The sequence below is a fragment of the Vicugna pacos genome, chromosome 31 (assembly GCF_048564905.1).
Source record: "Vicugna pacos chromosome 31, VicPac4, whole genome shotgun sequence".
Taxonomy (NCBI): Eukaryota; Metazoa; Chordata; class Mammalia; order Artiodactyla; family Camelidae; genus Vicugna; species Vicugna pacos.
The window spans coordinates 9561908-9574949 of record NC_133017.1 but is presented as its reverse complement, the minus strand read 5'-3'; the positions used below and the strand labels follow the sequence as shown (position 1 = coordinate 9574949).

Genomic DNA, 13042 nt, shown 5'->3' with positions numbered 1-13042 from the left:
AGTGGTGGCCTGGCCTGGGCGGGCCTGCCCTGGGCCTCCCTGTGTTACCTTTCGGTCCCTCTGGCCAAAAGGCCAGAGGCGCCTGGGGTGAGACCCGACCCACTGTCGGCACTGTTGGCAAAGGCCGTTGCTGCGGGCTTTCCGGGGGCCGCGACCTCGGGATCTTGGGATGCAACAAAACATGTCTGAGCTGAGCTGAGTTCACCAGCCAAGTAGGTTGAGAAGTGTCCTTCTCTACACAGCGGGTGCCTGGTGACCTGGGTCCCAAGTTCTGTTGGGCTCTGTTGCCAGGGAAGTGAGGTCACTTCCTGGGGTCCCCTTCCCCAAGCTTCCTCCTTACACAAAGCTCCCCAAGGGCCTCTCTGGGCTGCTGATGGCTCACTTCCCACCCCATGCCATGTCCACCCAGTGACACCAACACGGCCCCTCCTATAGCCCTGGGGAGGCCTGGATGCAGCCAGGGTCACAGCTCTGATGACACAGCTGGCTTCAGACCCAGCTCCCCCGCCAGCAGTGCTGTCACCCTGGACAAGCCACCTGCTTCTCAGGGTCTCCCCAATCCCCCATCGGCGCAGTGGGGATCATTCTGGACCCGGCTTCCTAGGAAAGCCATCATGTCTCTAGAACCACAAACACCTACTGCACCTGTCACCTCTGCGGGCTGGCATCACAGGGAGCTCATGCACAGACTCAGCAAAGGAAGGGCCCCACAGAGGGCTGGTGTGCAGGCCAAGGAGTGTGCAGGCCCAGGACTGTGCAGACGAGGCATTGTGTGGGCCCAGGAGAGGGCAGGCCTAGGAGTGTGCAGGGACAGAAGTGTGCAGGCCCAGGAGTGTGCAGGGCCAGTAGTGTTCAGGCCCCGGAGAGTGCAGGAAAGGTGAGGGCCATCACAGGAGAGGGCAGGGCCAAATGGGGCAGGCCAAGGAGTGTGCAGGACAAGGAGTTTGTAGGCCGAGGAGTATGCGGTCACAGGAGTGAGCAGGCCCAGGTGTGTGCAGTCCTTGGAGTGTGCAGGCCCAGGAGAGGGCATGCCCTGGAATGTGCAGGCCCAGGAGTGTGTAGGTACAGGAGGGAGCAGGCCCAGGAGTTTGCAGACGAAGGAGTGTGTAGGGACAGATGCGAGCAGGCCCTGGAGTGTGCAGCGCCAGGAGTGTGCTGGTCCATGAGAGGGTCGGCCGAAGTGGGGGCTGGCCCGGGATAGGGCATGGCCAGGGGTGTGTAGGTCAAGACTGTGCTTGCCCAGGATTATACAGTCCCAGGAGTGAGCATGTACAGGAGTGTGCAGGCCCAGGAGTGTAGAAGCCCAGGTTTGTGCAGGCCCAGGTGTGCGCAGGTCCAGGAGCATGCAGGCCCAGGTGTGTGCAGTCCCAGGAGAGTGCAGGCCCTGGAGAGGACAGGCCCTCGAATGTGCAGGCCCAGGAGTGTGCAGGCCAAGCAGTGAGCACCCCCAGGAGTGTGTAGGCCCAGGAGTGTACAGGCCCAGGAGTGTGCAGCCCCAGGCGTGTGCAGACTCCGGAGTGTGCAGACACAGGGGTGTGCAGGCCCAGGACTGTACAGGTTAGGGCTGTGCAGGCCTAGCAGTGTCCAGGCCCAGGAGTGTGCAAAATCAGGAGTATACAGGCCCAGGTGTGTTCAGGCTCAAGATTGTGCATGTCCTGGAGTGTGCAGGCCCATGAGTGTGCAATCCAGGAGTGTGCGGGCCCAGTAGTGTGCAAGCCAGGGCCAGAGAAGGCCCATACCAGGGAAGGCCCAGGAGTGTACATATCCAGGGGTGTGCAGGCCCATGAGTGTGCAGGCCCAGAGTGTGCACTCGAGGGATTGTGCGGGCCCAGGAGAGGGCAGGCCCAGCAGTGTGCAGGCCCAGGAGTGTGCAGACACAGGAGGGATCAGTCACAGGAGTGTGCAGATCCAGGAGTATACAGGCCCAGGTGTGTGCAGGCCCAACCTTGTGCAGGCCCAGGAATGTGCAGACAGAGGAGTGTGCAGGCCAAGGAGGGTGCAGGCCCAGGCCAGGGCAGGCCTAAGAGGGTACAGACCCTGGAGTGTGCAGGCCCAGGAGTATGCATGCCCAGGGCTGTGAGTCCCAGCAGTGTTCAGGCCCAGGAGTGTGCAGAATCAGGAGTATACAGGCCCAGGTGTGTTCAGGCTCAAGATTGTGCCTGTCCTGGAGTGTGCAGGCCCATGAGTGTGCAATCAAGGAGTGTGCGGGTCCAGTAGTGTGCAAGCCCAGGCCAGAGAAGGCCCATGCCAGGGAAGGCCCAGGAGTGTACAGATCCAGGATTGTGCTGGCCCAGGAGTGTGCATGCGCAGGACTGTGCACGCACAAGAGGGAGCAGGCCGAGGAGGGTGCAGTCCCAGGTGTGTGCAGGCACAAGTGGGAGCAGGCCCAGTAGTGTGAAGGCCCAAGAATGTGCAGGTCCTGGAGAGGGCCGGCCGAATAGGGGGCAGGCCCAGGAGAGGGAAGGCCCAGGAGTTTGCAGGCTCTGGAATGTGCACACGAGGATTTGTGCGGACCCAGGAGAGGGCAGGCCCAGGAGTGAGCAGACAGAGGAGTGTACAGGCCCAGGAGTGTGCAGGACCAGGAGTGTGCAGACACTGGAGTGTGCAGAGACAGGAGTGTGCAGGCCCAGGAGTGTGCCGGCACAGGTGGGAACAGGGCTAGGAGTGTGCAGGCATAGATGGGAGCAGGCCCAGGAGTGTACAAGCCCAGGTTTATGCAGGTCCAAGTGTGCGCAGGTCCAGGAGTATGAAGGCCCAGGTGTCTGCTGTCCCAGGAGTGTGCAGGTCCTGAAGTTTGCAGGCCCAGGAGTGTGCTGACACAGTAGGGATCAGTCACAGGAGTGTGCAGGTCCAGGAGTGTGCCGGCCCAGGTGTGTGCAGGCCCAACATTGTGCAGTCCCAGGAGTGTGCAGGCCCAGGTATGTGCAGGCCCAGGCCATGGCAGGCCCAGGAGGGTACAGACCCTGGAGTGTGCAGACCCAGGAGTATGCATGCCCAGGGCTGTGAGGCCCAGCATTTTTCAGGCCCTGGAGTGTACAGAATCAGGTGTATACAGGCCAAGGTGTGTTAATGCCCAAGATTGTGCAGGTCCTGTTGTGTGCAGACCCATGAGTGTGCAGTTCGAGCAGTGTGCAGGCCCAGTAGTGTTCAGGCCCAGGAGTGTGCAAAATCAGGAGTATACAGGTCCAGGTGTGTTCAGGCTCAAGATTGTGCATGTCCTGGAGTGTGCAGGCCCATGAGTGTGCAATCCAGGAGTGTGCAGGCCCAGTAGTGTGCAAGCCAGGGCCAGAGAAGGCCCATGCCAGGGAAGGCCCAGGAGTGTACAGATCCAGGAGTGTGCAGGCCCAGGAGTGTGCATGCCCAGGAGTGTCCAGAGGAGGGGTTTGAGGCCGTGGTGGGATGTACTTCACAGGCATAAATAGCGTAAAGAGCATAAAACTACATGATAGTGATGGTCGGACAGCATGGGAATGCACTTAATGTTCCTGAAATGCACAATTTAAAAGGGAAAAAAATCTGTATTTTATTAAAGGAGGTGGAAAATTGAAAAATATAGGATGCCATAAATGATGTAAAACAAATAACCTAAACTAAAGAAAAACAAAACAAAAGCAAATTCAGGGGTAGGGAAGTCAACTTCGGGTAGGGGAGGGGATTTATGGTGGGATTTTGGAGAAGGTGTAGGAGGGTGCAGAGGGGCACAGCCCTAGTGGGTGATGATGCCTAAAATGGTTCTCCACTGCCCAGCGGCCCAGGTGCAGGTGCAGGAACTGCAGGCTTCTCAGGAGCAGCAAGATCAGCAGGAGCAGCAGGCTCTTCAGGAGTGGCAAGATCAGCAGGAGCTGCAGGCTCTTCAGGAGTGGCAAGATCAGCAGGAGCTGCAGGCTCTTCAGGAGTGGCAAGATCAGCAGGAGCGGCAGGCTCTTCAGGAGCTGCAGGCTCTTCAGGATCGGCTAGATCAGCAGGAACGGCAGGTTCTTCAGGAGCGGCTAGATCAGCAGGAATGGCGGGCTCTTCAGGAGTGTCTAGATCAGCAGGAACGGCAGGCGCTTCAGGAGCGGCGGGCTCTTCAGGAATGGCAGGCTCTTCAGGAGCCGTGGGCTCTTCAGGAGCGGCTAGATCAGCAGGAGAGGCAGGCTCTTCAGGAGAGGCAGGCTCTTCAGGAGCGGCTAGATCAGCAGGAGCGGCAGGCTCTTCAGGAGCAGCGGGCTCTTCAGGAGCGGCTAGATCAGCAGGAACGGCGGGCTCTTCAGGAGCAGCTAGATCAGCAGGAATGGCAGGCTCTTCATATGCAGTTGGAGCAGCAGGATCTTCATGTTCAGCAGGAGCAGCTGGAGGGAGTTCGCGTTCTCCTGCTGGACCCTGGTGGTCCTGTTTTTGTTCTCTGGCGTCTTCCCCTGCCCCTGCCTGCTCTGGACCTGTAACTGTTGGATGTGGAGAGAGCTTTAAGTCTAGTGGTTGTGCTCAGGCACAACCTGGAAAAAGGTACCCACATGGCTCCCTTTCCACGTGCCTTTTCAAGGACAGAAATCTTCCCAGAGCTTTGCAGACAGCTCCCACCGAGCAAGTGCCCACAGGCACTTGTTCTGTGACTGAATTCTTCCAGACAGGTGGTCTGAGGCCCGTCTTTGTTCTGGTCCCAACAGCAGACTTTGGGAATGCCTCCCTGTGTGGCCCAGCCCTCCGCCCTCCCTCACCTACACACCCGCACCGGCCCTGCCCTTCTCACCTTTGGGCTGTGCTTCGGGGGGCTCCTGGCCCTCTACCTGAATCCCCGGGTGGTGGGCCCGGTGCTCCAGGTCAGAGCCGGGGGTGCTGAGCTGCCCCTCAGCCCTGGGCAAGATCCTGGGGAGAGACCTGGGCGACGTCTGGGCAGGAGGCCGTGGTGGTGGGGAGCCCTTCATACCCAGACTCTTCCGGAGCCTGTGCTGGCCTTCCACAGTGTGGCACACCAGCCCCTCACTTGGGGAGCTGGCATGAGTGTCCTGGTTCCCCGGATCCTGCGGTGTCTGGCTCTGCAATGACAGTGACCGGCAGCCGGCCCGGCCCGCAGGTCTCAGAGCCCTGCCTGGCCAGGACCACTCCTGCTTCTGCCCCACTCGACCGTCTGCTGCCTGATCAGACTGGGACCTTGGTCATCTCAGTCACCCGGGAGGCAAGAGACACACCCTAGGGCATGGGCGCCACCTCGGGCAGCAGGGCCCTGCCCCGGTTCTCCACATCCCAGCCAGCCCGCTTGGACCCAGGTTGGTGACGTGATCGGCCCCCCAGGCCTCTGACCCTTCCTCAGCCTGCTCTTGCTTGAGGCAGGACCCCCCCAACATGACTGCCCCACCGCCACCAGTCAGGAAGGGGCTGTGGGGCCACCCGGGTGGGGTCTGAGTGGTGGCCTGGCCTGGGCGGGCCTGCCCTGGGCCTCCCTGTGTTACCTTTCGGTCCCTCTGGCCAAAAGGCCAGAGGCGCCTGGGGTGAGACCCGACCCACTGTCGGCACTGTTGGCAAAGGCCGTTGCTGCGGGCTTTCCGGGGGCCGCGACCTCGGGATCTTGGGATGCAACAAAACATGTCTGAGCTGAGCTGAGTTCACCAGCCAAGTAGGTTGAGAAGTGTCCTTCTCTACACAGCGGGTGCCTGGTGACCTGGGTCCCAAGTTCTGTTGGGCTCTGTTGCCAGGGAAGTGAGGTCACTTCCTGGGGTCCCCTTCCCCAAGCTTCCTCCTTACACAAAGCTCCCCAAGGGCCTCTCTGGGCTGCTGATGGCTCACTTCCCACCCCATGCCATGTCCACCCAGTGACACCAACACGGCCCCTCCTATAGCCCTGGGGAGGCCTGGATGCAGCCAGGGTCACAGCTCTGATGACACAGCTGGCTTCAGACCCAGCTCCCCCGCCAGCAGTGCTGTCACCCTGGACAAGCCACCTGCTTCTCAGGGTCTCCCCAATCCCCCATCGGCGCAGTGGGGATCATTCTGGACCCGGCTTCCTAGGAAAGCCATCATGTCTCTAGAACCACAAACACCTACTGCACCTGTCACCTCTGCGGGCTGGCATCACAGGGAGCTCATGCACAGACTCAGCAAAGGAAGGGCCCCACAGAGGGCTGGTGTGCAGGCCAAGGAGTGTGCAGGCCCAGGACTGTGCAGACGAGGCATTGTGTGGGCCCAGGAGAGGGCAGGCCTAGGAGTGTGCAGGGACAGAAGTGTGCAGGCCCAGGAGTGTGCAGGGCCAGTAGTGTTCAGGCCCCGGAGAGTGCAGGAAAGGTGAGGGCCATCACAGGAGAGGGCAGGGCCAAATGGGGCAGGCCAAGGAGTGTGCAGGACAAGGAGTTTGTAGGCCGAGGAGTATGCGGTCACAGGAGTGAGCAGGCCCAGGTGTGTGCAGTCCTTGGAGTGTGCAGGCCCAGGAGAGGGCATGCCCTGGAATGTGCAGGCCCAGGAGTGTGTAGGTACAGGAGGGAGCAGGCCCAGGAGTTTGCAGACGAAGGAGTGTGTAGGGACAGATGCGAGCAGGCCCTGGAGTGTGCAGCGCCAGGAGTGTGCTGGTCCATGAGAGGGTCGGCCGAAGTGGGGGCTGGCCCGGGATAGGGCATGGCCAGGGGTGTGTAGGTCAAGACTGTGCTTGCCCAGGATTATACAGTCCCAGGAGTGAGCATGTACAGGAGTGTGCAGGCCCAGGAGTGTAGAAGCCCAGGTTTGTGCAGGCCCAGGTGTGCGCAGGTCCAGGAGCATGCAGGCCCAGGTGTGTGCAGTCCCAGGAGAGTGCAGGCCCTGGAGAGGACAGGCCCTCGAATGTGCAGGCCCAGGAGTGTGCAGGCCAAGCAGTGAGCACCCCCAGGAGTGTGTAGGCCCAGGAGTGTACAGGGCCAGGAGTGTGCAGCCCCAGGCGTGTGCAGACTCCGGAGTGTGCAGACACAGGGGTGTGCAGGCCCAGGACTGTACAGGTTAGGGCTGTGCAGGCCTAGCAGTGTCCAGGCCCAGGAGTGTGCAAAATCAGGAGTATACAGGCCCAGGTGTGTTCAGGCTCAAGATTGTGCATGTCCTGGAGTGTGCAGGCCCATGAGTGTGCAATCCAGGAGTGTGCGGGCCCAGTAGTGTGCAAGCCAGGGCCAGAGAAGGCCCATACCAGGGAAGGCCCAGGAGTGTACATATCCAGGGGTGTGCAGGCCCATGAGTGTGCAGGCCCAGAGTGTGCACTCGAGGGATTGTGCGGGCCCAGGAGAGGGCAGGCCCAGCAGTGTGCAGACACAGGATGGATCAGTCACAGGAGTGTGCAGATCCAGGAGTATACAGGCCCAGGTGTGTGCAGGCCCAACCTTGTGCAGGCCCAGGAATGTGCAGACAGAGGAGTGTGCAGGCCAAGGAGGGTGCAGGCCCAGGCCAGGGCAGGCCTAAGAGGGTACAGACCCTGGAGTGTGCAGGCCCAGGAGTATGCATGCCCAGGGCTGTGAGTCCCAGCAGTGTTCAGGCCCAGGAGTGTGCAGAATCAGGAGTATACAGGCCCAGGTGTGTTCAGGCTCAAGATTGTGCCTGTCCTGGAGTGTGCAGGCCCATGAGTGTGCAATCAAGGAGTGTGCGGGTCCAGTAGTGTGCAAGCCCAGGCCAGAGAAGGCCCATGCCAGGGAAGGCCCAGGAGTGTACAGATCCAGGATTGTGCTGGCCCAGGAGTGTGCATGCGCAGGACTGTGCACGCACAAGAGGGAGCAGGCCGAGGAGGGTGCAGTCCCAGGTGTGTGCAGGCACAAGTGGGAGCAGGCCCAGTAGTGTGAAGGCCCAAGAATGTGCAGGTCCTGGAGAGGGCCGGCCGAATAGGGGGCAGGCCCAGGAGAGGGAAGGCCCAGGAGTTTGCAGGCTCTGGAATGTGCACACGAGGATTTGTGCGGACCCAGGAGAGGGCAGGCCCAGGAGTGAGCAGACAGAGGAGTGTACAGGCCCAGGAGTGTGCAGGACCAGGAGTGTGCAGACACTGGAGTGTGCAGAGACAGGAGTGTGCAGGCCCAGGAGTGTGCCGGCACAGGTGGGAACAGGGCTAGGAGTGTGCAGGCATAGATGGGAGCAGGCCCAGGAGTGTACAAGCCCAGGTTTATGCAGGTCCAAGTGTGCGCAGGTCCAGGAGTATGAAGGCCCAGGTGTCTGCTGTCCCAGGAGTGTGCAGGTCCTGAAGTTTGCAGGCCCAGGAGTGTACAAGCCCAGGTTCATGCAGGCCCGAGTGTTCGCAGGTCCAGGAGTATGAAGGCCCAGGTGTCTGCTGTCCCAGGAGTGTGCAGGTCCTGAAGATTGCAGGCCCAGGAGTGTGCAGACAAAGGTGTGTGCAGGCCAAGGAGGGTGTAGGTCCTGGAGTGTACAGGCCCAGGAGTGTGCAGGCCAAGGTGTGTGCAGACTCCGCAGTGTGCAGAGACAGGATTGTGCAGGCCCAAGATTGTACAGGCCTTGGGCTGTGCAGCCCAGCAGTGTTCAGGCCCAGGAGTGTGCAAAATCAGGATTATACAGGCCCAGGTGTGTTCAGGCTAAACATTGTGCATGTCTTGGAGTGTGCAGGCCTATGAGTGTGCAATCCAGGTGTGTGCGGGCCCAACAGTGTGCAAGCCTAGGCCAGAGAAGGCCCATGCACGGAAGGCCCAGGAGTGTACAGATCCAGGAGTGTGCAGGCCCAGGAGTGTGCATGCCCAGGAGTGTGCAGGCACAGGAGGGAGCAGGCCGAGGAGTGTGCAGTGCCAGGTGTGTGCAGGCACAAGTGGGTGCAGGCCCAGTAGTGTACAAGCCCAGGTTTATGCAGGTCCAAGTGTGCGCAGGTCCAGGAGTGTGAAGGCCTAGGTGTCTGCTGTCCCAGGAGTGTGCAGGTCCTGAAGTTTACAGGCCCAGGAGTGTACAAGCCCAGGTTCATGCAGGCCCGAGTGTTCGCAGGTCCAGGAGTATGAAGGCCCAGATGTCTGCTGTCCCAGAAATGTGCAGGTCCTGAAGATTGCAGGCCCAGGAGTGTGCAGACAAAGGTGTGTGCAGGCCAAGGAGGGTGTAGGTCCTGGAGTGTACAGGCCCAGGAGTGTGCAGGCCAAGGCGAGTGCAGACTCCGCAGTGTGCAGAGACAGGATTGCGCAGGCCCAAGATTGTACAGGCCTTGGGCTGTGCAGCCCAGCAGTGTTCAGGCCCAGGAGTGTGCAAAATCAGGATTATACAGGCCCAGGTGTGTTCAGGCTAAACATTGTGCATGTCTTGGAGTGTGCAGGCCTATGAGTGTGCAATCCAGGTGTGTGCGGGCCCAACAGTGTGCAAGCCTAGGCCAGAGAAGGCCCATGCAGGGAAGGCCCAGGAGTGTACAGATCCAGGAGTGTGCAGGCCCAGGAGTGTGCATGCCCAGGAGTGTGCAGGCACAGGAGGGAGCAGGCCGAGGAGTGTGCAGTGCCAGGTGTGTGCAGGCACAAGTGGGAGCAGGCCCAGTAGTGTGAAGGCCCAAGAATGTGCAGGTCCTGGAGAGGGCCGGCCGAATAGGGGGCAGGCCCAGGAGAGGGAAGGCCCAGGAGTTTGCAGGCTCTGGAATGTGCACACGAGGATTTGTGCGGACCCAGGGGAGGGCAGGCCCAGGAGTGAGCAGACAGAGGAGTGTACAGGCCCAGGAGTGTGCAGGACCAGGAGTGTGCAGACACTGGAGTGTGCAGAGACAGGAGTGTGCAGGCCCAGGAGTGTGCCGGCACAGGTGGGAACAGGGCTAGGAGTGTGCAGGCATAGATAGGAGCAGGCCCAGGAGTGTACAAACCCAGGTTTATGCAGGTCCAAGTGTGCGCAGGTCCAGGAGTATGAAGGCCCAGGTGTCTGCTGTCCCAGGAGTGTGCAGGTCCTGAAGTTTGCAGGCCCAGGAGTGTACAAGCCCAGGTTCATGCAGGCCCGAGTGTTCGCAGGTCCAGGAGTATGAAGGCCCAGGTGTCTGCTGTCCCAGGAGTGTGCAGGTCCTGAAGTTTGCAGGCCCAGGAGTGTACAAGCCCAGGTTCATGCAGGCCCGAGTGTTCGCAGGTCCAGGAGTATGAAGGCCCAGGTGTCTGCTCTCCCAGGAGTGTGCAGGTCCTGAAGATTGCAGGCCCAGGAGTGTGCAGACAAAGGTGTGTGTAGGCCAAGGAGGGTGTAGGTCCTGGAGTGTACAGGCCCAGGAGTGTGCAGGCCAAGGTGTGTGCAGACTCCGCAGTGTGCAGAGACAGGATTGTGCAGGCCCAAGATTGTACAGGCCTTGGGCTGTGCAGCCCAGCATTTTTGAGGCCCAGATGTGTGCAAAATCAGGATTATACAGGCCCAGGTGTATTCAGGCTAAACATTGTGCATGTCTTGGAGTGTGCAGGCCTATGAGTGTTCAATCCAGGTGTGTGGGGGCCCAACAGTGTGCAAGCCTAGGCCAGAGAAGGCCCATGCAGGGAAGGCCCAGGAGTGTACAGATCCAGGAGTGTGCAGGCCCAGGAGTGTGCATGCCCAGGAGTGTGCAGGCACAGGAGGGAGCAGGCCGAGGAGTGTGCAGTGCCAGGTGTGTGCAGGCACAAGTGGGAGCAGGCCCAATAGTGTGAAGGCCCAAGAATGTGCAGGTCCTGGAGAGGGCCGGCCGAATAGGGGGCAGGCCCAGGAGAGGGAAGGCCCAGGAGTTTGCAGGCTCTGGAATGTGCACACGAGGATTTGTGCGGACCCAGGAGAGGGCAGGCCCAGGAGTGAGCAGACAGAGGAGTGTACAGGCCCAGGAGTGTGCAGGACCAGGGGTGTGCAGACACTGGAGTGTGCAGAGACAGGAGTGTGCAGGCCCAGGAGTGTGCCGGCACAGGTGGGAACAGGGCTAGGAGTGTGCAGGCATAGATGGGAGCAGGCCCAGGAGTGTACAAGCCCAGGTTTATGCAGGTCCAAGTGTGCGCAGGTCCAGGAGTGTGAAGGCCCAGGTGTCTGCTGTCCCAGGAGTGTGCAGGTCCTGAAGTTTGCAGGCCCAGGAGTGTGCTGACACAGTAGGGATCAGTCACAGGAGTGTGCAGGTCCAGGAGTGTGCCGGCCCAGGTGTGTGCAGGCCCAACATTGTGCAGTCCCAGGAGTGTGCAGGCCCAGGTATGTGCAGGCCCAGGCCATGGCAGGCCCAGGAGGGTACAGACCCTGGAGTGTGCAGACCCAGGAGTATGCATGCCCAGGGCTGTGAGGCCCAGCATTTTTCAGGCCCTGGAGTGTACAGAATCAGGTGTATACAGGCCAAGGTGTGTTAATGCCCAAGATTGTGCAGGTCCTGTTGTGTGCAGACCCATGAGTGTGCAGTTCGAGCAGTGTGCAGGCCCAGTAGTGTTCAGGCCCAGGAGTGTGCAAAATCAGGAGTATACAGGTCCAGGTGTGTTCAGGCTCAAGATTGTGCATGTCCTGGAGTGTGCAGGCCCATGAGTGTGCAATCCAGGAGTGTGCAGGCCCAGTAGTGTGCAAGCCAGGGCCAGAGAAGGCCCATGCCAGGGAAGGCCCAGGAGTGTACAGATCCAGGAGTGTGCAGGCCCAGGAGTGTGCATGCCCAGGAGTGTCCAGAGGAGGGGTTTGAGGCCGTGGTGGGATGTACTTCACAGGCATAAATAGCGTAAAGAGCATAAAACTACATGATAGTGATGGTCGGACAGCATGGGAATGCACTTAATGTTCCTGAAATGCACAATTTAAAAGGGAAAAAAATCTGTATTTTATTAAAGGAGGTGGAAAATTGAAAAATATAGGATGCCATAAATGATGTAAAACAAATAACCTAAACTAAAGAAAAACAAAACAAAAGCAAATTCAGGGGTAGGGAAGTCAACTTCGGGTAGGGGAGGGGATTTATGGTGGGATTTTGGAGAAGGTGTAGGAGGGTGCAGAGGGGCACAGCCCTAGTGGGTGATGATGCCTAAAATGGTTCTCCACTGCCCAGCGGCCCAGGTGCAGGTGCAGGAACTGCAGGCTTCTCAGGAGCAGCAAGATCAGCAGGAGCAGCAGGCTCTTCAGGAGTGGCAAGATCAGCAGGAGCTGCAGGCTCTTCAGGAGTGGCAAGATCAGCAGGAGCTGCAGGCTCTTCAGGAGTGGCAAGATCAGCAGGAGCGGCAGGCTCTTCAGGAGCTGCAGGCTCTTCAGGATCGGCTAGATCAGCAGGAACGGCAGGTTCTTCAGGAGCGGCTAGATCAGCAGGAATGGCGGGCTCTTCAGGAGTGTCTAGATCAGCAGGAACGGCAGGCGCTTCAGGAGCGGCGGGCTCTTCAGGAATGGCAGGCTCTTCAGGAGCCGTGGGCTCTTCAGGAGCGGCTAGATCAGCAGGAGAGGCAGGCTCTTCAGGAGAGGCAGGCTCTTCAGGAGCGGCTAGATCAGCAGGAGCGGCAGGCTCTTCAGGAGCAGCGGGCTCTTCAGGAGCGGCTAGATCAGCAGGAACGGCGGGCTCTTCAGGAGCAGCTAGATCAGCAGGAATGGCAGGCTCTTCATATGCAGTTGGAGCAGCAGGATCTTCATGTTCAGCAGGAGCAGCTGGAGGGAGTTCGCGTTCTCCTGCTGGACCCTGGTGGTCCTGTTTTTGTTCTCTGGCGTCTTCCCCTGCCCCTGCCTGCTCTGGACCTGTAACTGTTGGACGTGGAGAGAGCTTTAAGTCTAGTGGTTGTGCTCAGGCACAACCTGGAAAAAGGTACCCACATGGCTCCCTTTCCACGTGCCTTTTCAAGGACAGAAATCTTCCCAGAGCTTTGCAGACAGCTCCCACCGAGCAAGTGCCCACAGGCACTTGTTCTGTGACTGAATTCTTCCAGACAGGTGGTCTGAGGCCCGTCTTTGTTCTGGTCCCAACAGCAGACTTTGGGAATGCCTCCCTGTGTGGCCCAGCCCTCCGCCCTCCCTCACCTACACACCCGCACCGGCCCTGCCCTTCTCACCTTTGGGCTGTGCTTCGGGGGGCTCCTGGCCCTCTACCTGAATCCCCGGGTGGTGGGCCCGGTGCTCCAGGTCAGAGCCGGGGGTGCTGAGCTGCCCCTCAGCCCTGGGCAAGATCCTGGGGAGAGACCTGGGCGACGTCTGGGCAGGAGGCCGTGGTGGTGGGGAGCCCTTC

General features: G+C 60.0%; 1 protein-coding gene across 1 annotated transcript in view; it reads left to right on the top strand.

Annotated features, from left to right (window-relative positions):
• LOC140690620 (uncharacterized) overlaps positions 1-13042 on the top strand; it is a 56004-nt gene that overhangs the window by 479 nt on the left and 42483 nt on the right. Inside the window, exons 2-3 of the mRNA XM_072952494.1 lie at positions 3748-4136; positions 11953-12276. Coding sequence (XP_072808595.1) covers positions 3748-4136; positions 11953-12276 — 713 coding nt within the window. The remainder of the gene's footprint in view (positions 1-3747; positions 4137-11952; positions 12277-13042) is intronic.